This window comes from Pelodiscus sinensis, chromosome 2 (assembly GCF_052426305.1).
Source record: "Pelodiscus sinensis isolate ZL-2025 chromosome 2, ASM5242630v1, whole genome shotgun sequence".
NCBI classification, from domain to species: Eukaryota; Metazoa; Chordata; order Testudines; family Trionychidae; genus Pelodiscus; species Pelodiscus sinensis.
Window position 1 is genome coordinate 99,277,432 of NC_143053.1, and position 26,147 is coordinate 99,303,578.

The following is a 26,147-nucleotide window of genomic DNA, read 5'->3' on the forward strand; positions in this document are numbered from 1 at the left end:
ACCTGTGTGGGACCTCATATGCGTCCTGAGGTGACTGGGCTGGTTAAAGCATTTTCCACATTCTATGCAGACACAGTCTCCTTGGCGTGTTTGTGTCCTAAGCATCCCTGTGGTAGATAGGAAGGAGACAAAAGGGAGGGGGAGAGGAAAGTTGAGAAGAAAACATTATGCCAGAAGAAAACATCATTAGTATGTCTAATGTGTCATTATGTGAGGCTACCTTCAGGCCCTGGATGACAACTGTCAGCCTTCATCTAGGCACTGGCTGACAGGCCAGGCACACACAGGACTGCAAGAATGCATAAATTACATTGAATTAAAAAATGCTCCCCATGATGTGCCCGCACCAGGACTGGCATGTCAGGTGTGCGCTTTTCAGAGCAGCTGGATCCACTTTTCAGCCATCACCCAGCTTTGTCAAGCAGTACATCAGGCAAATCAAAGTGACTCCAGCGTGGCGGAGACAAGTCACATGGATAATAGGAAGTGAGCAGAACCAGAGCCCGAATGTCCCCCCCGGGCTGCAATACCTTGGAGACAAATACAGAGTGAGTGGAGCCATCACAAACTGATCAAACCTTTAGCCCCTGCTTACCTGCCTGCCGGTGCTGCTTTGACCTCAGACCTCTGAGGCACAGACGAAAGACATCTGTGAATGAAAGTGTCATTCCGGACATTTTGAGCTAGTAGCAACGCAGCAGCCTTCTACCAGCCCTTGGTAAACATGTTTTCTAGGCCATTAGCATTTGTGGAAAACTACTCAAACCTCTCCTTTTTTTCCAAAGGTCAGTTTACAGTATCTGACTTAAAGGGCTGGTCTTTGTCTTTTTGCTGCTGATCAAAAAAGACACATTTGACTTTTATTGGGCACTTCTTTAAAATGTTTGAACATCTTTTCTATTTTGGTAAGATGCTCCCCTCAAAAGGAAAGAAATGATGTTTTAATTTACCATTGGAATGCCTGGGCTTTTAAAGCAAATTTACAAGGGACTGTCAATAAAGCTGCATCTTTATTAATTTAATAATAATAAATGCACAGAAAAAAAGTATGAATTCTAGCAAAAACTGGCAATTGTTTTAAAAAACTAAATTATACATTTAACTCAATTATAGCAAGAAAGCGTGGTATGTTCAAAACGTATTTGGTTGGTGTGCTGCCCACAAAATAAAAGGGAAAAGCAGTTTAGAGACCAGACTGTCATTCACTGTTTGTACAGCACCTGTTACAATGAAGCCCTCCACATGGTTTTACCACATAAATGATAACATAATAATAAATGGCGCATTAACAAATTAATTCAAAAGATCTAATGTACAAGTGTTTCCTCTCTCTTCATTGCAGTACCACCAACTGTGTTCCTTGCCAATGAACTGCTTCTAGAGAGACAATACAAAACACACTGGCTTAGCAAACCCTAATCTTGCTCACCAGTACTCACATTAAACTCATAGGGAATCATTGGAAGTTGTGTGTCAATAAAGGTGAGCAGCATTAGGTTTTATGATTAGGAGTAAGCAAACTTCCACTGATTTCCTGGTAGTTTCACATCAATAAAGTGAACAGATTTTCCCTGTGATCTCTGAAAGATGAAAGCAGATTGTCTAGTTTCTAGCTAATAGACTGTAAAAAAAACCCTATTAGCATCTGTCCCTCACAAGACGGAACTAAGACTGCATTCTTGAGACCAAAGGAACCCTGATACATTTTCCTCCATCAAAACAGTGCTATTATCTCCAAACTGTTCATTTTTGGGATTAAGTGAAATGGCATCTCGTACAGAGGAATGGCAGTCTCGTGATTAAGGCACTGGACCAGTCCACTGATGTCTTATGTGGCTCAGAGAAAGATGTTTAATTTCTTAGTGCCCCAATTCTCCAAAGCAGGGACTCTTGTATATTTCAAGGGTAGAACACCGCTGCTGCACCCCTGCCCCCTACATCCCTAAAATGTACAACTTTTGTCCCCGTCTTTGTGTTTCCTCTAGTCATACTGTATGTTCTCTAGGACAGGAATTGGCTCTTACGATATAAAGTAGGCCCCTGATCTTGTCTGGAGTCACTAGGAGTGTGTCTACACTGTACCCAGAGCTCAAAATAAGCTACACAATTTGAGCTACATAAATTGCTTAGCTTATTTCGAGTTAATTTCAAAATAGCTTATTTCAAAATCTGGCACTGCTTTCGAAATAAAGCACTATTCCAAAATGTCCCTTACTCCTCTTGGTAAGAGATTTATAGGGACATCAGAATAGTGAAGCCAATTATATTTTGAAATGAAGGACTTGCTCAAAAGACGCAGAATAGCTATTTCAGGATACTGGAAGTATCCCAAAATAGCTCCACAGCCTAAGTGTTATCATGCAACAACTGACAACAACTACACTCACACCAAGAATGAACAACTTAGGTTTATTTTCTCATCAATCCACAGATGCCGCTCATAATTAAGTCAACAGGAGTTACTCATTAGGGTATGGTACAGATGATCCTAATGGTCCTCTCTAGCCTTATAGCCTATAACCATGGCTTGATCCAAAGCCTGTTGAAAACAACGGAAAGACACATGCTGATGTTGATGGGCGTTAGGTCAGGACTTGAATTTCTTTTGGCTAAGCATTCTGGGCCCAAACTTGGGAGTTCAGTCTGAAGAAAGAGTCCCATTTCAACCACTCTACTAAGGAAATCAGGAAATTTGCTGAAGTAAGGACTGCAACATCAGAACTTTCATACGGTGCACTCACCATAGCTAGTGACATTTATTTTGGGTTCAATATTTCTAGCCACATTTTTGCTCCCTATCTCTGCCTTTAAGTTCCCAACCTCAGCACCGAAGTAAGTAGGGGTGGGGTGGATTTTGTTTTTTGTTTTTTCACTGAATGATTGATTTACCTTTTTGAAACATGACTAGCTGTACACAAATAATCTTTAGTACCCAGCTGTGGAAACCCGCCCAAAATTTTCACACTTTAGTAAGGACGGAAAACATATCAGTTCACCCCATAATAAAGATCATATGTGAAAACATTTTAAATGATGGTTAACTGCTTGGTGCTAAGAGTCTAGAGCTTACAATGATTTAAGCACAAACAGTGATTTGCCTATTCAACATAACTCTTCTAGAAAAAAAAAAGAGTCCATTGCAGTATGTTTTTCTTACTGTATGAGACCTGCCAACTAGCTTTCTGTACATGAATATGTAACCTAAGAATTCATTCAGCGCTGACCTCTACCCATTCCAGTTTGCTTTTTAGTTATTTAAAAAAAAAAAAAGGAGGAACTGAATTACTTTTACATATTTTTGTCATTGTTTGATTTCTTTAAGAGAGATACCCAGAAGCTTTCAGGATTTTAAGGCTTTGTCTTGATAGACACCCTGGTCATTGCATACTGCCTCTTTGAAATCACCTCTCAGAATAAACTATACTTTAATAAGAGAGAGGAAGATGACCATAGGTGTTTGGAAATTAAGCTATACAAATGAAAGTAGGGATGTTAGTGTATAATCAAGTAAACGATTAACCAATAAGCCTGGGCTACACTATCAACTACACTATCAACTGCACTCCCCTCTATCAGAGGCAGCAAGGGGAGGGGGGAAGCAAAAGCTGGTGCCCGTGAGGTGCTGGCTTCAAGCAGGCCATCAATGAGCACTGGATCTGCCCGTCCCCACCATCCCCACGTGGCTTTCAAGCAGGCTCTCTGCTAGGGATGTGAATAACTAATTGACTATCTGATAAGCAAATGCTTATCAGATAGTCAAAAGGCTAACCAACTAGTTGCTTCCCCCCAGTTGCTGCCTCTATCAGAAAGAGGCATCAAGGGAAGTAAGAGGAGGGACTGCTTCAAAGCTGGCCCTGTGCTCCCCACAGCACTTTTGTCTTTGAGAGCTGTTGCTACACTTCAAAGGCAGAGGCGCCCTATCGACTATTTGATTAGTCAATCAAAATTTAACATCCCTACTCTCTGTGCGTGCCAACTTCGCAAGCCCTGCCTGCGCCCCCCACTCCCTGCTGCCTCCTACAGAGGCATGGGGGGGGAGCAGGAGCCAGCTTAAAAGGCAGTTTCCCCCAGGACCAGCTCCACGGTGCCACCTCCCCCCATTCACCTGCTGCTGCCTCTATCAGCATCTGGCTGGGGAGGCTGCTACAAAGCAGCCTCTGTCTGCAGTGAGCCTGGGCCTACTACAGACAGAGGCGTGTCTGTGGCAGCAGCCCCTGTCCATGGGGGGGTCCGTGCTCCCCTCAGATAGAGGCTCAGACCCCCATGGAAAGGGTCTGCTGCCACCCTGTGTTGTGGCCTCTGTATTAGAGGCAGCAGCGCGAGATGGCAGATAGCCGGACTCGGCCGGGGGAACTTATTTTTAAATTGGCTCCCCTCACAGACCAGCCCCCCCCGCCACCCTGCACTGCTGCCTGTGTATAAGAGACAGCAGCATGGTGGTGGCAAGGGACTCCCCAAGAGTGGGGCCAGAGCACACTGGCTGGCAGTCCCACCCCCAGGGATTATCAAATAGTCACGTAACCACTAAGATTTCATGCGGTTACACAACTACTCAATTACATGTTATCTAACACCCCTAAATGAAAGTAACTATCTTCATGGGAGCACCTGTGAAACGAGCAGTCAGAACTGGTCTCTCAAGAATCCCAGAAGAAAGGGTACACTTGCTGCAGTAATATATCCTCCCTAGGTCTCAATATGGCTATAAATAGCCCTATGAATAAAAAAGAAAAGTCACCCCTACTAAATTTAAATTAAAAGAAACCCCTCTTCTCCTTAAGCAGTAATCACACCATCTAGTCCCTGACAGAAAAGTCATGATGTCTAAATACTAGTAGCACAGGAGTACTTTCAACTCTTTTCTCCAAAGAATGGACTTAACACCACACCACAAGCAAAACACAGAACTGTGCACTTGTCTCATGAGAGCAGATGCAGCCAGTTTAAATAGAGAAGCAAAGGCTACAAATATGCTCTAGCACACAACAAAATGCCTGAAATGGAATATTCTCTTGTGATCAAGGCTGATCTACTGCACTAGCGACTGTACTAGATATCCAGAATTAAAAAGCTTAGGAATGTCCACACTGAACAAACTATGTAATTGGCAGAACATCCCTAAATTCTTTGTAATGGCAATACAATTTGTTGGCAAACTGAAGACTTGTTTATATGATGCACAGTAAAGGCTCTCTGGGATAATTCTGTACTCAGAACTCACTGCTTGTAACTGAGGGACAAGTTGAGTTGGAATTGCTATGTTTTTTTAACAGGCATGATCCTGTCCCTTCCACATGTAGCAATATACCTTCAATCCTCTGAAAAATATACCCTGCCATGTCAATTCATCAGTAGTGGCACCAGTGGCCTTGAAATTCTACATGGAATGAGCTCAAGAAGCTATTCAAAGGACACATACAAGAAAACCAGGCCACAAACAATTCTAAGTTAAAGAAGATATTTCAAAGGCACAAATGGGAGCTAGTGCACCTAACTTCCATTTGTGCCTCGGAAAATTTCCCCCTAAGCAGTACCGTATATTCCGGCGTACAAGACGACCTCTGAAGTTAAAAAACATCCCCCAAAAATCGGGGGTCGTCTTGTACGCCGGATGCCCCGCCGCCGGAGCCCCTCCGCGGCTTTGAAAGCCTCGGGGGAAGCCGGCAGCGGGGCATCCCAGGCGCGCATGGGCTGCCCGCCCGCCGGAGCCCCTCCGCGGCTTTGAAAGCCTCGGGGGAAGCGGCGGGGGGGGGGGGGCATCCCAGGCGCGCATGGGCTGCCCCCCCGCCGGAGCCCCCCCGCGGCTTTGAAAGCCTCGGGGGAAGCCGGCGGCGGGGCATCCCAGGCGCGCATGGGCTGCCCCCCCTCCGGAGCCCCTCCGCGGTGGCGCGGAGGGGCTCCGGAGGGGGGATAGCCCATGCGCGCCTGGGATGCCCCGCCGCCGGCTTCCCCCGAGGCTTTCAAAGCCGCGGGGGGGCTCCGGCGGGGGGGCAGCCCATGCGCGCCTGGGATGCCCCCCCCCCGCCGGCTTCCCCCGAGGCTTTCAAAGCCGCGGAGGGGCTCCGGCGGGGGGGTGAGGGGGAGGGAAGCCCAGGCGCTCCTGGCGGCTTTGCTCCCGGTGCCTCTGGTCTGCTGGGGACCATCTCCAGCAGACCAGGGACACCGGGAGCAAAGGAGGCGGAGGGGCGCTGGGGTATAAGATGAAACCCTATCTTTTAATTAAAAAGATGGGGGTCGTCTTATACGCCCAGTCGCCCTATACGCCGGAAAATACGGTATTTACACAGTAAAATCATACACAAACAAGCTACAGTGACAATGTGTTCCTGGAAATAGGGAATGTCCCTGTTCCCCTCCTGCTTTACAAAAATAGGTGCTTCATGCCAGCTTTTATAAACCTTTCTACACTCTGGTGCCAAATGGAGGAAACAAGCAATCAAGAAGACCACAACCACAACCACCACCACGATATCGAGTACTTATCAGGCATAGATCTCAAAGTGTTTTATGAAGAGAGATAGTACTATTAATCATCAATTAATTGAGTGAAATAGACAACAGGTTGGCCAAGACAGGCACACCTAGGTTCATTTATTGAGCACAGTCTCATGCTGCCATTCTGCCTCCCAAAAAACCTTCCAGTAAGCACGTAACCTAGCAGTATGGGTTTCCTTTCCCTACTCACACCATGACTGCTAAAATCATCATGTACAGGCAGTCCCCGGGTTACGTACAAGATAGGGACTGTAGGTTTGTTCTTAAGCTGAATCTGTATGTAAGTCGGAACTAGAGTCCAGATTCAGCCGCTGCTGAAACTGACCAGCGGCTGACTACAGGATGCCCGAGGCAGAGTTGCTCTGCCCCAGGCTTCCTGGAATCAGCCGCTGATCAGTTTCAACAGGCTGAATCTGGACGCCAGTTCCAACTTACATACAGATTCAACTTAAGAACCCCAGGCGTCCCCAAGTCAGCTGCTGCTGAAACTGACCAGGGAGACGCGGGCGGCGGGACTGAGATGCGCCACGGTCCCGCCGCCCGCATTCTCCGTGGCTTTGCTCCCCGGTCTGCTTGGGGGAACCCCCCCCCCCCAGCAGACCAGGGAGACGCGGAGCAAAGCCGGCATCATCCGCGGCTTTGCTCCCCGTCTCCCTGGTCTGCTGGGAGCCCCCCAGCAGACCAGGGAGACGGGGAGCAAAGCCTCGGGGAACGCCGGCAGCGGGACAGCCGTGGCGCGTCTGGGCTGTCCCGCTGCCCGCATGCTCCGCGGCTTTGCTCCGCAGCTTTGCTCCGCGTCTCCCTGGTCTGCTGGGGGGGGGGGTGTTACCCCCCCAGCAGACCAGGGAGACGCGGAGCAGCTTTTCTCGCCCCGGAGGACGCGGGCGGCGGGACCGCGGCGCATCTGGGCATCCCGACGCTCCCGTCCTCCGGGGCGAGAAAAGCCCCGTTCGTAACTACAGATCCGACATAAGTCGGATCCGCGTAACTCGGGGACTGTCTGTACACACCTTCCAGGCATTCCACAAAAACTGTCCCTCCTCTGTCCTCTGCTAGCTACAAATGGCTTGGTTTTTCACTTTTAATTCTAGCAGCTCAATGAAACATAATGCTGCCTCCTTCCCTACCAGATGATATCCCTAGTGCCTTTCACCTCCATGAGTGAAAATCTTGAATTCCTAAAGTTGTGACAAAGGGGTTCTGTTTTAGTGAAATTTCATTTTAGAAAGATTCATGTTGTGCAGATCCTACTAAGAGAAAAGTGAAAGAAAAAAATTCTTAAAATTAAGAAAAAAATTACTCTAAGAGGTTGAGGGGTTATAACATTCCCCCTGCCCCAAGAGTAAGAAATTAGGGTAAGCTTGTTTCCACTGACATAAGCAGAATCTGATAGGAAGTAAAACAGACATGGTGGTGATTAGTTTCGAAACTAAAAAGGTGGGGGGTTTTGGAAGGGGGGGAGAGATAGAGAGAGATGGAAGGAAATTCACAGTGGTTTTTCAATGCTGCTTGTAAAACTACATTAAAGCAAATTAGCCTCTGAACTTTATTAAATTGGCTATTTATAGAATATTTTTTCCTGTCAAAGTAAACTGACACACATTTTTTAAAAAAATTAGACACATACAAACAGCCGAAATAAGTAATTTGAAAAGTATCAGCGTCTTCTTTTGAAAGATATGGACAATGAAGATCTTAGAATTCTTTGTTTAGAAAGACAAAAGACACTGGTGTGCAAGTACGTACGTTGGTTCCTGGAAAGACTGTGTGTCAAGGAAATTGAACAAAATAGCCAAAATAGCCTCAGCAATAAACCCTAGAGGATATTTACTTTGCCCCAAATGAAAAAGCTTATGACATATGCCAGGACCAGAACTTCACTAGGATCTTAGTGGGACAAAACTTCAGTGTAACTCAAGCCTACTTGAACCAATAGGACAAAGGAATAGTAACCCATTAGGAAGAAACAAATACATGTGCCCTGTGATAGAAACATCACATAGTCTATGGAGGGGAAATCTACCATAATGCTATACTTGAGGAAATCTATTCCATCCTCACTCATAATTGCTGATACTCTGAGTAACAGCGGTCTTTCCAATTTTGTCTCCATGTAAACAACAAGCTTGGGGTGTGATTCCCAGCTTTGTGCACACAATTTTGTGATAGCTTTCACTGAGCTAGGACAGGTATTCACAGCAGTCGAGCTGCTTTTTTGCACGCTTGCTCAGATGACAGCTAGCATCACAACCCTAAGCTCCTAACGTAGACGTCACCTAAAAGGCGAGCAGAACAATAAAATGGGAAATTAATATAACCGACCAAACCAAAAAGTATTTAAAAGCCTTACCTGCATGTTCTAGCAGAGGGTTATTGGCACCCCAGGTTTGGTACAATGAAGCAAGGTCCTTTGGAATGTAGGTCTTAAAAAAAATGTCCAAACGTTTCTCGTGCCCTTCTGGTGCTGGTTCTTGTTTGATGGAGTGCAAAGCGGGAGAAGCTCCAGCTGTGCTAGGCTGAGGCTGCATTAGTGGACTTGCTCTTGCTCCTGTTGTGCAGTTTGCCAATGTTCTTATCTCATTCCCAGCCTTGATGTGAGATTCCCACTGAGGCACTGAATGCTCTTCATGTTTAGTGTACTGCTCAGTTTTACATAGAGGGTGATACTGAGGTGGTGGGTTGAATTTGGCTTTTATGGGGTCAGATGCACAATGTTTACTTGGAGGGAAACCAGCACTTCCTTGGGAAATCACGTACTTCTCCACCTGTTTACTGCTGGCAGGCTTTGCGGCGGGCCTAGATACGACTGTCTGGGTGGGTGTGAGGCTTCTGCTAAAGCTTCCCACGTGCATCGGTTTGGAGTTTACTTCATATTTCGCTTTAAGCTGAGGCTGTTGTGCTGTGCTGCTGTGCTGCTCTTGGGGGTGGTTGGATTTGGACTGCCTGAACCCATCTAGACCTGATGACCGTGGACCACAGTGGCCAAACGAATGGCTGTCCTTAGACTGATGTATACTTCCAGACTTTATTGTTATCCCAACAGGGGAAGAATTGCTTTTGGATCCTGGCAATGCACTTGGCACTTGAGTGCGTGTAAACCTAGCAACAGGTAAAGGTGGGCATTCTTTACCACCAAGGGATGGAGGAGGACCAGTGCGTCCATTTCTTGACAGAAAAACCAAGTTGTTTTTTATACTCTTGAAACCATTTTGTTGAATCCATGGTGGAGCCATCGAGTTACAGCTGACTTTGTGCCAAATTTTTTTGTGCATCCACAGGACTTCAGGGTAATAGGTCTTATGACTACAGTAAGGACATGGGTGGACCATCAAAGCCGCCTGCAAAGATGAGTTAAGACCCTTATTGCATGAATCAGCCCTCGTTGATTTTTCACTTAAATCTAGTGGAACCATTTCTTGTGCCTCTCTACCTTTTTCGAGGACAAGATGCTCTCTGTGCGATTCTGACAAATTTTCTTTCGGGTGACTAGCCTGTTTTTCCAACGAGGTTTTCAAGTCTATTACTACATTTGAAGATGTCTGCCCCACTCCTGAAGCAAAGTCAGCCATGCTACTGGAGCAAGCAAGCTCCTCACTGTGTTGGAATGCTGGCATCTTTAAGTCTGAAGAATTTCTCTGGGCTTCATACTTTGGAAAAGGCCATTTGATATTGTTTTCCAGGGTAGATACCAAAACTGATAGCTCTGGTTTAGATTCACTGGCATCTTTTTCTCTGGCATTGTCACTTCCAAATTTAGGAAGCTTATCTACCTGAGATGTTACCATGGGTACCTCCTCTTCAGAAAAACTGCAGTGGTATGGCTTTTTACCTGAAAAGGAAAATTAAAAAAAACAAAATCACTAACATATCAAAAATCAAGAAATCAACTCCGAGATTAAAATAAAATAGTCACTCACAAACACACAAAGGGAAAAGATCAAATTTTAGGAAGTTATTTAATTATTAGTATTCTAAAGTCATAATATAAGCTAAATATTTTATAAAACCAATCAAACTGTTGTAATAAGACACAAGAGTTCAATTTACTCTGAAAGCATCACTCTGCAGTTTGGATAAACTATCTAATGATGCATGTTCATGACATTTTAAATAAAAAACAATTTGACAATCTGAATCTGTTAAAATTCAGAGAGTGAGAGAAAGATAAACAAATATGCAGCCATTTAATGCTTTAACAAAAATAATGATAATGGAGCCAGATAAGACTGAACTAGTTAAAGGTCTGTCACTGTTTCCATTACAACCTCTATTTTCAAAGGGTTTATAACTCAGCCAGAAAAATTGGCTCCACACTAAAATTTAGCATATAAGCTCTTATATAAGTACTGCAACACATATGGCATATACCATAAATCCCTTCTCTTAAGAGAGACCTTTGTAATACCCAGATATAATAGGGTGAGTTAAAGACAGCCTACATTCTGTATTTCCTGGTATTTGTTAGTTTAAAAGCAAATATAACTTTATTTTAACATAGTTTATGTTGAATTTTAGGTATACTTGTCTTGGTTGAATTTGCTGATGGGTATGGATACCTAAAATACTTAACTAAAACAGGATTATACATTTTCTGTTTTCTTCTTCCTTTTTGGTAGATTTTATAGCAGTTTAGGGGAAATACACTATGACACAGATTATTGAGAATGTTCCCAAATTCCAGCAGTTCTCAAAATGCTTATATCTTTAAGAGCTACTGATAAAGTCTTTGAATCTCTCCAAATCAGTTCACAATCAATTCCACAGAGGTTTCCATCACAGCAGTAATGCTTACTTCACTGAATCCATTTAACATGTAACAGAATTGAGTCATCTGACAAACTTTCAGTTTCAATTAACATGGAGTTAATGAGCCACTGTTAGGCAACTGTAAGGGGACCATGTTCCATCTAAAATGTCAACAATCCAAAGTGATCACCATAACTGGGGGAGTACTGAAGACAGGGAATGAGTGAACTGTTCTATAGTTACATATCCTCTCGCATCAACTCATAAAAGCCAATGTTTTAGAAAATCAACCACTGTTGTTTAATATAACATTGGCGCCATAGGCATTATTCTAAACCTGCATAATGTAACAAGTATGTTTTAGGCTGAAGTTTCACAGCAAATAAAGTCTATTTAGCCTCCGCTTCAATTCAGGCAAAAAGTCTTAAGCTTTTGTTAATTCAGTGTAATTAGGTTTAAAATAACCCATAGCTTTGCAGTCTTATAAAGGCTGAATGCTCAGCTCACTCTGTTAAGATGATTTTTCTTTCAAATTCTCAAAGGGATAAAGTTTGAAAAAAAAAACCTTTTTTTTCTGTGTTACAGAGAGGAAGGCCTTCTGAAAGCACATGACCTACCCTACTAGCTAAAGTTATAATCTGAAACAAAAGCACTGCTGCAGGAATGTAATTTGACACTGCACATCTGTGTTATTTTCAAAGCACATCTGTCAAATATTTGTGTGCCTAAATAAGATCTTAGGCTTCACTTTGCAATTCAAAATAGTGAGGGCCTTTGAATAAATAAGGCTAAATAATAAATAAGAAAACATTCAATTGTTGCAACAATCAATGAAGACTTCACTGGTCTAATGGCTAGGTTGGGCACAATCTATAATAAGAGATTCAGAACTACAATGGGACTGTAGACTTGGGAAAGTAAACATTGTCTGCCACTGCTGAAAAGGATTAGGATGTTAAATGGACATGCTGGATAGGAGCCAATGTTCCCGCTCACATTTTCTATCCTTGGGCAGGTTGAATTTTCTTACGTGCACCACCAATATTGAGGTAGTGTGTCGATGTTCACCACCAATACAAACAAAACACCCACTTTATGTGTGGATGTGTGTGTACACATGGACTAATTAAAATTACTTTTATTCCACACACATCGTCTACTTAAAGTGTGTGTACGCGCGCGTCTAACTTTGGCACCACTTGTACCCCTGGTCATGCCAGCAAAGGTTATTGAGTTGAATTGGCACTGTAGTAGTAATCCAGTTTGGGATTGCATTTAGTAAAGTACAAGGAGACTGAGAACAAGGGGACAAGGTAGCTCTTCCATACCATCTACCAACTAATGGTACAGGGGATGCGCATAGGCTGCTGGTTTTTCTAGCCGTACTAGGGCAAAGATGGGAAAGAGGATTGTCTGGGTGAGAAATGAAGCACAGAATGAAGACATGCATTAAAGCATTTGCACACAAACTAATGCACAGTTTTTAAGTCAGCATCTCAGGTGGCATACAGGATGGTATACCACGAGGTAAAGAAAAGACTCCAAGGAGTAGACCCCCAGTTGGTGGTAATGGTGAGAGACAGTGTTCCCTATAAGCTGTGTGCTTGTGTGATCACACAGGGGAGAGTCAAATGCTTCCCTATTAATTAGCAGAGTGCCCACAACTAGATTTTTGTTTCTACTGTTGGTGCACGTTCGTACATACCTTGGTGAACATACATTTATTCCGCACATGGGTGGGCAAAATCTGCACGTGGTTGGAAAAGATTAGAGGGAACACTGGTCATAGCTCCACAAAAGTCAGCTGCTCTCATTTACAGCACTGAAGAGCTTTCCCTATACATTTCAATAGTTCATATTTTCACTAAAAGAATTCCACTAACTCACAAGCTGTCTCTAAATACCTGCATACTAGGTCAGCTCAGCTAGACCCACAGTTCAGTGCTCACCAGCCTTTAAATACAGCCCATTCAGAAGAAGGCACTTTGCTTGACATGAAAATTTCAGTACTCCAGGAAGTCACTCTTGCCATCAATCATTGCAATCAGAGCAGCTCCCATGCCTACTTATTCAGCATTGTCATGGAAGAGACGATCCAAAAAGTACAGACCACAAAACAGACCACAAAAGAAGATACTGAAAAAGAAAGGATGTGTGTGTGTGTTTATGCGGGAGAGATACAGAAAGCAGGAGTCTGATTATTTTTTTAATCATGGAAATAAATTATAACTGAAAAATCCAGGGCAAAGCTAGTTTTTAGGACCCTAGTAACTGGCATATCACATTAGAGCCAGGGCTCATCTGATACAGATTCCTGTCATTGACACTGGCTGGTAAAAACCTCTTCAGAAGGTGCAAAACCCACCTTAATAGATTATTACAGAATTCCTTACCCATTGGTCAACGTTTTTCCTGACCCTAGACAGCTAGTGATTGGTCAGTATTCAGAAGCTGTAGGGTTTTTAATCACTCACCCATTTTAATCCTAACTAATATAACTATGAATGTTACTATGCATTTAACTGTCTAAATCATTCTAAAAATGTTGGTCTCAATAACATATTGTGTCAATGAGGCTACATCTAGACTACAATGTTTTATCAGAAAAGGGTATGCAATTTGCGTACCTTTTTCCGATAGCTTTGTCAGAAGAGGCTTTTCTGAAATTTGGCCTGTCTACTGTGGGCCAAATTTTGGAAAAACCTCTTCTTTCAGAAGAGCCCTTCTTCCTCATGGAAGGAGGAAGATAGGGCTCCCGAAAGAGCGCGTCTACTTTTCAGCCAAAAAAAAAAAAAAAAGCAGAAGAGCAGAGGCATTCCCTGGACTCAGTGGAGTTTTTCCAGAGGTATCCCAGAAAACCCCTGTAGTCTAGACATAACCACAGATCCAAAGGTTTATCATGCATCAGGTAAAACAAGGGATGTCAGCCACATTGGTTTATGATTTATGACACTTTACAAGATGATTACAGAGCACAGTATTTAACTGGTCTTGGTAGTTCCTTTTTTGGATACAATCTAACTGAGTATTTGCACCAAATAAAATACGTCCTCAGTATGCAGGCTAGATGGATACTATATCAGGCAAAACACCAAAAAGTTTAATGGGTTGCTCAGGAATATTTACATAAATCATAAACCAAGATCGATGCCATATATATATACAATGTTCTGCCACTACCCACTATCCAAATGATACTTTGGGTCAGTGTGAAGCACAACACAGCTGTGATACTGTGCTAATCCCCCCACCCCCTGACTACTTCACACTAGCTTTTCACCTACCAATAGTCAGATTAAACTGCAACCCTGAAAACACACACCGCCAGTCAGAAGTGAGTCCCGGTCCATTGTTCCTCTCTAAGTAGGTACACAGAAATAGTATTTGATCTAGTAACAGTTGTAAAACAAATCTGTAATATTTTTGCCCACATCCCCACCCACACCTAACCACTATCTCCTTAAACCACGGATGTAAAATATTGCTCTAGTCAGTGCAGTGCAGGCATAACTATCATAAGAAATTTCTGAGACTTTATTATGGCCAGGTCAAAGCAAAAAGTCATGAATGGGATGCCTTTTGGATGATCCGGAGAAACTGTAATTCACATTCGCCACAGAAACATTTCTTGGCATAACAGTCCTTCATTTTCTCCCTTCCCTCTTCTCATTTTTATCTTAAGCCATTCTTTTAGTCAAACAAAAAACTTTTTCATCTGCGGAACCTAAAAGGACTTTTTGCACTACAAAGTATCACACCAGTTTTGCCTGTCATTCTGAGCATTGGAAGGATTCTGCATGGAGCAGCTGGTAGGTAGCTGCTGATAATATCTTAAACCCTCAGCTTAGGCACAGTTTTAAATATTGATGACATCACAGACCACTAGAGAGTCAAGCAGGAATTCATGAAACACTTAACTTTATGGGTATTCAAGGTCTAGCAGAATAAGAACACTTTGGGATTAGACTGTTTCTCCAAGAATATATCATTTATAATTGCCATTGCCTGTGCTCCATTATTCATCCTACACAAGCAGATGGAAAACACACACAAATGTATACATGCAAAATGCATTCACCTCCCCCCCCCAACCAAAATTCACAATGGTTTGTACATCTGTTTTAACTCACAGTGTTTCTTGTACAGCAAAGAAAAGCCTCCTACACCCTGGCTAAAAAAATCTGAAGATAGGGTGTGTCTAGACTACAGAGTTTTGTCGACAAAAGTGGACTTTTGTCGACAAAACTATACCTGCGTCTACACTACCGCTGAGTTCTGTCGACATAACGTCGACAGAACTCAGCAGTTTTGTCGACGCTGGTAAACCTCATTTTACGAGGCATAACGCCTTCTGTCGACAGAAGGTGTTACTGCATGTAAACTGTCCTTTGCGTCTACACTACCATGTCGACAAAGCAGCTTGCTTTGTCGACAGAGCTGAATGTAGTGTAGATGCTCTTTGTCAACAGAAGTTTTGTCGACAGTATCTGTCGACAAAACTTCTGTCGACAAAAGCCTGTAGCCTAGACGCACCCATAGAGGAACTATGATCAGTATGAAGCATGTGTCTATAAAGAACTCAACTAGGTAGATAAATCTGATTGCTTTTTCAAACAGCATTTCAAAATTCAGAAATGAAGGAAAAAAGGCAAATATAATGTATTTAAATTGTTAGTAAAGCATCTGATAGAGTCTTACTTGAATATAGAATCACAGAATGCTAGAACTGAAAGGGACCTCCGGAGGTCATCATGCCCAGCTCCCTGCACTCATGGCAGGATCAAGCACGATCTAGATCAAGGGTGAGAAAAAGGGCCTCTGCGAGCCGGATCTGGCCCACCAAATGGTTGGATCCAGTTCGTGGAGGCCCTGCTGCTCCCCCACCCCCAGGCCAATTAAGGGCAGGGGAAGAATGGAGACGGTTTCACTCACTCCCCTGCCCTAATTGGCCTGGGGGCAGGGGAGCGCACAAAGCCTCCTCCCATCCTCCTAGGAGCACATGGCGCTTTGAAGCACCGCACGCTGCTCACCAGGCCCTAATTGGCCTAGGAACAGGGGAGTGAGGGAAGTCTCCTCCCACACCAGGGGCATGGGCACCTTGCTGGAATGTGGGGTGGGGGCAAAGGCACTCCCTTACCCCCAGACCAATCATTGGCTGGGGGTGAGGAACCTGGAAATAGCTTGACCCCTCCCCTTCCTGTGCGGTCAAGTGCCACTTTAAAAATTTTTGAAATGGCTCCCAGCAAAAAATTATTGCCCACCCCTGATCTAAATCATTCCTGACAGGCATTTATCTAGCCTGCTCTCAAATCTCTCCAATGATGGAGATTCCACAACCTCCATAGGCAATTTATTCCAGTGCTTAACCACTCTAAGGGTACGTCTAGACTACATGCCTCTGTCGCCAGAGGAATGTAGATTAGGCTACCAGACATAGGAAAATGAAGCGGCGATTTAAATAGTCGCCGCTTCATTTAAATTTACATGGCTACCGCGCTGATCCGACAAACAGCTGATCATCTGTTTGTCGGCTCAGCACGACAGTCTGGACGCGCGGGTGTCGACATCAAAGGTATTTGTCAACCACCCAGGTAAGCCTTCTGGGACGAGGTTTACCTGGGTAGTCGACAAATACCTTTGATGTCGACACCCTCGCGTCCAGACTATCGCGCTGAGCCGACAAACAGCTGATTAGCTGTTTGTCGGATCAGCGCGGTAGCCATGTAAATTTAAATGAAGCGGCGACTATTTAAATCGCCGCTTCATTTTACTATGTCTGGTAGCCTAATCTACATGCCTCTGGTGACAGAGGCATGTAGTCTAGACGTACCCTAAGACTAACCTCCTGCATTCTAAGTACAATGACAGAGGAAGCAAGGTCTAGGCTTGTCCTGGACAATATCACTTGATTTGAAATATGGCTGAAGGCAAATGATAATGATAAAAAGACAAATAGCTAGATTTCAGACTGTATCTAGATATGATAGTGTAGAAATCTGTATGAGGTCCTATTTCATTTCATATTTTCCTTAATGACCCAGAAGTGAAACTAAACAATACATTACGTGTTCAGGTTATATCATTTTTTTCATATATTCTTAGTTTCCAAGTTCAGAAGGGACCATTGTGATCATTTAGTCTGATCTTCTGCATAACACCAACCGTAAAACCTCCTCAAAAGACTTCCTAGAGCAGATCTTTACCAAAAAAAAAAAAAAAAAAAAAAAAAAATCCAATATTGGATTTTAAAATGGCCAGTGATGGAGACTCTACCACAGTAAATTGTTCTAAAATTTGGAAGAGTTGCAAAAAGTTGTGAAAACAGGGAAATAATGCAATGGACAGAGTGAATAGAAGCATGGACTGAAAATAATAAAATAAGATTCATCTTGGAACCTAAATGCAACCTAAGAAATATGAGGGAAAAGTATCCCAAAGCCAGATAGCCAGTGGAAAGGACAATCTGGAAAGCAGTGATGCTGAAAAAAAGGCAGATGTAATAATGAACACCAAATTAGGTATGAGTTTGCAACACACATTTTTTCAGCGTCACCTTCCCAAACAACAGCAACCAAGCAAAATAGCAACAAAAAAGATTTTTCCCCTACGGATGAGGTGCTGTATGAGACATTAGTAATGTTGTTTCGTGCATCACCCCAAGGTTTAGGTTCTATGGTGATGGTATATTATAAGATCCCAACTGGAATATATGGGATATGGCAGCAAAAAAAAAGAGAATACAATTTTGGGCTACAGACAGAGGCATCTCATTTTGGGACAGGATGGCACAATTATCTTTTTCTACATCACTCTTGTTACTGTACACAGAATATTGAATGCAGTACTGGACAGCAATCTACTGGAAAAATACTGACAAACCAGAAGGAGTTCAGAGAACTGCAACAAAATAATTAGAGGGCTGTAGGAAACAACTAAAAAAAGATTAAAAGAGTTTAGCACAGATACTTTGGCTAACTGATGGCTAAAGGGGGATACACAATCAGCAGGAATATTGGATGAACTAACTGCTAGCCTTCCTGATCTCTCTGCAAAACAAGTCAAAAACCTTAAAAGGCTAATAATATCCACAGACTAGAATTGCATTGGATACAGATGCTAAAAGAGATATAGACTAATTCTGATCTTTTTATGCATCTTTATCCAACATGTCATCAGACTTGCTTACAGAATATAAGACAATTTGACATTTGGGCCCCATATTCCTGCTTAGTAGTGTGTTTGTTCTCCATGTGTACACCAGGTTATCATGAATGACTTTACTTACAGTCAATGTGTTCTCCATTGCAGAAGGCAGTGTTCTACCTTCAGAGCACCTGCCTTCTCTTCCTGGCTGTACCATCTTTCACCTCTCCTCCACTGTACTCTCTCTGGGTATGTCTACACTAGCCCCCTATTTCGAACTAGGGAGGCTAATGTAGGCATTTGAAGTTGCAAATGAAGCCCGGGATTTAAATATCCCGGGTTTTATTTGCATCTTCCCATCCGGGCGCCATTTTTAAATCCCCTTAGTCCAAACTAACTGCCCGCAGCTACACGCGGCAGTCAAACGTTAACTCGAACTAAGTTCCATGAGGTGTAATAGTTAACTCAAACTAAGGACTTAATAAAGATGTTGAACAAAACCAGCCCCAGAACCGATTTTTGGGGCATTCCACTAGAAACTGACCGCCAACCTGACATCAAGCTGTTAATGTTAAAGCAGTGTTGGCCCAACAGTCTAACCAGCTTTCTATCCATCTTACAGTCTATTTATCCAATCCATACTCCCTTAACTTGCTGGCAAGAATATTGTGGAAGACTGTTTCCAAAGCTTTGCTAAAGTCAAGGCATATCACATCCACCGACTTCCCCATATTCACAGTGCCAGTTACCTCATTATAGAAGCTAATCAGATTGATCAGGCATGACTTGCTTTTGGTGAATCCATGTTGACTATTCCTGATCACTTTACTCTCTTCCAAGTGCTTCAAAATGGATTCCTTGAGGATTCCCTCCATGATTTTTCTGGGAAATGAGGTAAGGTTGACTGGTCTGTAGATCCCTAGATCTTGTCCTTCTTCCCTTTTTTTAAAGATGGGCACTACATTTGCCTTTTTTCAATCATCTGGAATCTCTCCTGATCTCCACAAGTTATCAAAGATAATGGACAAAGGCTCTGCAATGACATTTGCCAACTCCCTAAGTACTCTCGGGATGCATTAAATCCGGATCCACAGATTTGTGTATGTCTAGCTTTTCTAAATAGCTCTTAACCCATTCTTTCTCCACCAAAGGCTGCCCACCAGTGCAGTAGTCTGGGAGCTGACCTTGTCTCTGAAGACAGAGGCAAAGAAAGCATTGAGTACTTCAGCTTTTCCCACATCATCAGTCACTATGGGGCCCAAATGTCCCTCCGTCATCCAGTAAGGGCCCCACACCCTCTCTGATCACTCTCTTATTGCTAACATGCCTGTAGAAACCTTTCTTGTTCCCCCGAACATCCCTTGAAATTCTAATTGTGCTTTAGCCTTCCTGATAGCTCCCCTCTCACTCCCTGACATGATGGGAAGAGGAACAGCAAGCAGTGTCCCGGGATGAATCTCAAGAGGCAGGGTACTTCAGCCCCCTTCCTCTCCCTAAATGGTGCTGAGGGAGGGAGCTCAGAACTGTGGCAGTCTTGGATCGGTGTGGGGTGTGCCCCCCGAGGGCCATGATGGGAGTGCACTTGCAGTTGAGCGCCCCAGCTGGCCAGCTCTTTCTGACTTTCAACACTGCTTTCTAGTGATTATCAGACTACTATCCTCTCTAGAGTACTTACAGAAGAGTAGAAATACAGTATTGCACTGTACAGAATGCAAAACGTGGCTTCTTTCCAAACTGTCTCTCTGGGTCAGAGATGGCGGAGGAAAAGGGGAAGGAGACATCATGGTACTGAGAGGGAAAAAAAGTTATAGTAATGTAAACAGATATGTCTATTATGGCCTTCTCAGAATCTCCTGAAGCTTAAATATAATGGCCTTTTATTTCCAAAATAAAATATAGGATAAATTGCATGGAAAAGTAACTTTAAACAGTGCCTTAAATTTTCCCCTCAGTATCACTTTTTTTAAAAAAATTCTAAAGAGGCATCATACTTGAAGAAGCCCACATATGCACATGTATGTTTAATTTGCATAAATATAATCCCTATCCTTTTTTTGTTGTGATTCTGCTAAGATGTCAAAATTATTATAAACTCTTTTAAATATGCTTTCCAAAACTGCTCTTCCCTTTTTAGGATTCTCTTTAATATCCAATTGCTGAACTTGGACTACGCAGTTGCTGCCAACAGTAAAAAGGTGTAGGTTATTGAAGCTGTGCAATTTCAAAATAGATTTTTTGGACTCCGATATCTTATATAGTAGTGGCCAATGTGCAGTCAGACAGGTTTTTTTAATTACTGGTAGAGCTCTCGCAGATATCAAACTTATATCCACAGATGTGGATGTCCACAAATAAAAAAGGGGACATCTGAGCTGCCAAATGGCTATACTGGGAAAAGCAGCAGCAAAAGTACCAGCATATCAGGCTGTCACTCACAGGAGCCAATATCCCACATGGGCAGCACCTGCAGTATGGCTGTGACACCCCAGCCCTGCACACTCGGGTGCAGGCTTAGTGGCTTGCATGCTCCCACACTAGCACCACCAGGAACAGCTGCTGCTAAGCTTGGTGCCTGCCTCAGTGGGCTTGGGATGGTACAACCACACTGAAGGAGTTGCCATTGCTCTCTGAGCAAGGGAGAGCTGAAGACCAGGGAGTGATGGAGAGGTGATCACATCAATGTCTCAGATGAGGGATAGAACCAACTCTGAAAAGGAAGTTGGGGCAGAGAGCAAGACAACTCCTTTAGGCTGCAAAGAGCAGAAAAAGACTCTGAGAGGTCAGGGACCAGTCAGGTAAGGCCAGTAGCAGCCTCCCAAAACCAGGAAAGAACTAGAGTGAAGCTGGAAGACTTGGATCCTCTTCAAAGAAAAGGGTAGAAGCCCCAGACTGACTGTGATACTGGGAAGTGGGGGGAAGGAAGACTCCAGATTGGAAGGGGCTCAGGAAAAGATTCTTTTCTAGGTGAAAGAGAGAAGCTTCATAACTAACATAATAAACAAACCGACAAGACCATGAGAGAAATGTTTTAAGGCTGTGGTGTCCAACACCCTAGCCACAAGCCACTGTAGTGTCTACTGCTTCAGAACTGGTTGGATGCCACAGTTTTAAGGATTCTGGACTGGTGAAATGTATTTAGAGAGCCCTAAAGGTGGCAAATTGAGGAAGGGTGCCACAGAGCCACTCCTAGCTACATGCCAAACAGCTGACCCTGTACAATGGCAAAATTTGAACTTTTCCCTATACAGGCAGTCTCCCCCCAGCAGACCAGGGAGACGCGGAGCAAAGCCGCAGAGGATGCGGGCGGTGGGACCGCGGCGCGTCTCGGTCCCGCTGCCTGCGTCTCCCTGGTCTGCTGGGGGGGGGGGGAGGGCAGCTAGTGGACCGACCCTGCTTCTCGGCGCTACTGGACCAACCCGGCAGCACCCCAGCTGCTCTGCCCCAGGCGTCCCCAAGTCAGCTGCTGCTGAAACTGACCAGTGGCTGACTACAGGAAGCCCGAGGCAGAGTTTATTATTTTTAAACATATTACTGGAAACTTGCTTCAGTTTAATTCTTCTTGTATAACTGATTGTTTATGGTGTCCAGTGGTAGCTAGAAATGTTCACTCATTTTTAATTTCATGACTGACAGCTTCAGTTCAAGACAACATGAAAATTACTGGCCACTTTAAATGGAGTACTTCTTGTAATGGGTAAACAAACCAAACCAATGCTTCTAGAAGTACAGAGAAAAAATAAATACATTTTTGTATCTACATTTCTTGGGAGGAAAATCGTTATCTGCATAGTACAATTTGCAATCTTTCTATGATGCAATTTAGCTTTCTTATTTTCACTCTTCCCATCTCAAAGAAGGTGGTACTATCACACTTGCCATGAGGATTAAATGAGCACGGAATTCCACATTTATTATAATCACATTATTTACAGTTGTGTTTCCTGAACATTTACTGTCAACGTCTCCCCCGCATACACACACACACTCTGAAGGATAATGCAAAAATTTATTCCAAATGCCCATTTTTTAAAATTATTTTATTTTATACACTTCAACTTCAAGCATCAGCCACAAACTGCACTTTTTATTCTTGCTGTCAAACACTTTAAATATTGCATTACCCAAGTTCTGTGGTAACCATAGCCCCAGTGCATGAATGGCTAAACGACCCATTATACTGTTCACTTCACTTTCTCAACAGAACTGTGAAACATTCCACAAGATGAATGAGAAAATGCCAACGGAATTCACAACTCATAAAGTTCTTGATTCTGAATTTGACTAATCTCTCCTGCATTGTCTGGGAGGACACCTGCTGCTTGTGAAAACAAAACCCACTGAGCTCTTACAATCTGGGCAGCAGAAAACATGAATAGGCAACCAGCGGACTAATTCAATAAAGTTTGTTCAATTTTGGGCTTCACATGTAGATTTTTTTTTCAGAGATAATAAATGTATGTGGCCTGCATCTTGGTAAAAATCTGAAGGGCCTCAAAACTAATTGGAAAACATTGATAACAAATACTTAAATTTAAATTCGCCATTCTAAGGTAAAAATTAGATCAGTTATATTATACCATACAAAAGTATTCCTTTCTCAAATGGCATTCCCTAGCTCAGATCACAAAATTACTTTGCATAACACTTTAGGGATTACTTTTGTAAAAGGGTCCTGAAACTAGCATCCAATATTGTGGCACAATTAACTGTTGACATAAACAGCATCAGATTGATCAGCTTTTCAGGCATAATAAGGTAGCTTGCATTTAACTCTGGGTGTAAAATTCAGTAGGCTGAGATGAGGATGATGCCATAGTAGTAGGCAGAATAAGGAAACGGATATGTGTTGACTGTATACACACATTTCTTTATAGAATATTTTGCTTAACTATCTAGAAGATTGATCCTCCAGGCTTCCAAAGAAAAAATGCACGTTGCTTTCAGGAGCAACCCTACATACAGTAAGCTCTACTCTCCCCTTATATAATAACTTCCTTATCACCTTCCCCTTCAAAGACCCATCCAAAGGCTCTCATCCAGTCTGAAATCCTCTGTGCTGAGGCCCAGAACAGAGGTCCTCAATCTGTGGCCCACGTGACAGCCTCAGGGCCATAAGGGTAGTACTGAATGTGTCTCGAAATGGTAAGTAAGTTGGGAACCACTCCCCCAGGGCTGCCTATGTTAAAGGTTGTGTGTTCTGGGGTTCTGGGTCTTAGTAACTGCTGGCACTGTGTCCAGCAGACAGGCTGGGTAGAGTTTTATTTTCATGAGTTATAGCTCAGCGTGTTACTCATGATGAATGGTGAAGTGGCCACAGCTGACTACACTGCCCTCAGAGTGCAGGGATCTCTATATTTTTATTTCTCTCAAGTATCTATGTGCATGTCTTTAATTAAGTGTTTAAATAACAAGATACACCTGTGATGCTTAGAAATCCATGTAGTTGGGGAAATGGACCGCCAGCCCTTTCAGCTCCTTCTCTAGACTAGAGTAGGTGAGTCATGACGTGACAACAGTTGAGTGACCCGTGTATTTATTCATAGACATATTGATGTCTTATTATTATAGTATGGGAGCACCTCAACAACGATGTCCTTTTCAATTGACTTCAGCAGAGCTATTCCCAACACTCACCTGTTTAAAAGGAGAACCTGACTTCACATCCTTGGTGAGGTGAACAGTGGGGGAAAGCAAGGCAGACAGAAATTAAGTGACTTGTCCAATCTTAAACCAAGATTCCTGACTTTTAGTCCTGGGCCTTAACTTCAGAGCAGCCTTCCTTAATCGCTGGTAAACGCAAGGCAGTTCTCAGGGAACAAGTAGCTACCTACAGAAGCACCAGGACGACTGGTACAAATTGGCACCCTTGTTGACAGTCTCAGGAAAGAGCCCAAGGACACGGAGTATGGAGTACTGGCCACTGTCAGCAGACAGGATACCGGGATGGATGGACCTTTGGTCTGACCCAATATGGCTGTTCTTATGTAGATGTGCGGATGGAATCTTAACTACATCTCATCCCTAGATGCATCCTTCCCAGGTCAGAGCTGACACACACTTGTCTTACGTGGAAGAAGGGGGCTGTCGAAAAAGGGTTGGTTTTTTTTTCGACATTTGGCCCCGTGTAGATGGGGCCAGATGGCGGAAAAGCCTCTTCTGGGAAAGAAACAGAAGAAGGTATGCAAATGCGAGCGCTATTTGCATACCTCTTCTGAAACAACCCTCTTCCTCCTCCCCCCACACACATGCAGTGTACCCACTGTTTGAACGTGTACACAATATCAAATACCACGTGATCAGGAAAATAAGTTAATGCCCTCTAAAAATAACCGTGTTGAGGCTAGACCACACCAATCTGACCCTATGCAATTCAGAGGCAATTCCACAGCTACCAGAAATACTGTATGAAATTAGGAAGCTGGTCCCAAACCTAAGCACAATACTTTTACATTGAGCAGTGGCTAGACATGCCTTTGCATGTGGCCCTGCTCATTAGCTTTGATGGACATTAGGAGTGTCTAAGTGTAACCATTTACACAGTTAACCAATGAGCCCAGGCTCATCAGCTGCTGTGCATGGTTACACACAGCTCCCTCCCCCAACCATGCTGCAGGCGGGAGGTGGTATGTGCAGACAGCCAGCTTTTAAGCTGGCTCCCCACATGAACTGGCTCCTGTGGAGACACCTCTCCTCTCCCCCTTGCTCCTGCATCTGTGTCCAGCGTGGGGTGGGGGAGCAGGCGAGAGCTGATACATGCAGGGATCTAGCTTTTAAGACAACTCCCTGGGCGTACCAGCTCCTGAGGAGTTGACTGACCCTCTTCCCATGTGACCGCCTCTGTGTCAGAGGCAGCAGCATGTGGGGGGGGGAGGGAGGTGGAAGCCAATATGCGTGGGGAGCCAGCTTTTGTGCACAGGCTCCTAAGGAGGCGACGGGCCTGCCCCGGTATGAAAATGTGTAACCACTGAATTTCTCAGTGGTTACACGTTTACTTGAATAAATGAATTTTAACATCCTTAGTGGAGATGAGAAGGAAAGAGCATAGGATCACAAAAACAGCAGGATGCACAACTATTTAGAGGTGGCGTTTGGTTTGACTTTATAATTCAGGCATGCAAAGAAAAATACAGTTTGTGTAGATGCACGAAAAATGTTTGCAGTGGAGATGGAAAATGATGAGTCATTTTTTTAAACAAGTGGCAGCATGCCTGTGTAGGCACTTCAAACAGAGAACCAAACAGTGGTAAATCTTCTTGGTGCCAACACTCGGGCATGCCAGAATCTCAGCTGTTTCTCCACCACCTGTTCACCCTCCTTACAACATATTATTAAATTAATGAGGCTTTCCAAGTCAGGAGTGTGGAAAGACTGATAAAATGCTTAATTCTTGCTACCAGAAGCCAGGGGCACTACAGAATTGACAAAACAAAACAACTTTTAGAGGGAAGTAGTAGGCATGCTGCCAAAAGGTCTCAAAAAATCACTCTGCTTCTTTCCTGACTAGAAATAATGGACTTTGATAGGAAAAGAACCAAGGCAGTCAGAACCATGACAGGGAGACTGATGAAATAGCAAGGATGGCAGATTCTTGGAAACAATTATAAGTAGTAACATCATCAGCAGTTGTAGGCTCCACTGTGTACTAGACACGACAGCCATTTTAGGCCAGAAGATCATACCCATAGTCAATGCAGAACATGACTGAATGTAGTGACTGAAGAGAATCAAATAAATAACATGAAATGAGAATTCATGTTAAAAAC

At 43.5% G+C, this 26,147-nt stretch overlaps 1 protein-coding gene across 9 annotated transcripts in view; it reads right to left on the reverse strand.

The window, feature by feature from the left end:
• The window catches only part of ZNF516 (zinc finger protein 516), a 148,406-nt gene that overhangs the window by 10,744 nt on the left and 111,515 nt on the right, over window positions 1-26,147 (reverse strand). For all 9 annotated transcript variants that reach the window (XM_089776329.1, XM_089776332.1, XM_089776336.1 and 6 more), the window contains 2 exons: window positions 8,846-10,324; window positions 3-107 (listed from right to left, as the gene is read on the reverse strand). In XM_089776329.1, the coding sequence (XP_089632455.1) occupies window positions 3-107; window positions 8,846-10,324 (1,584 nt within the window). The remainder of the gene's footprint in view (window positions 1-2; window positions 108-8,845; window positions 10,325-26,147) is intronic.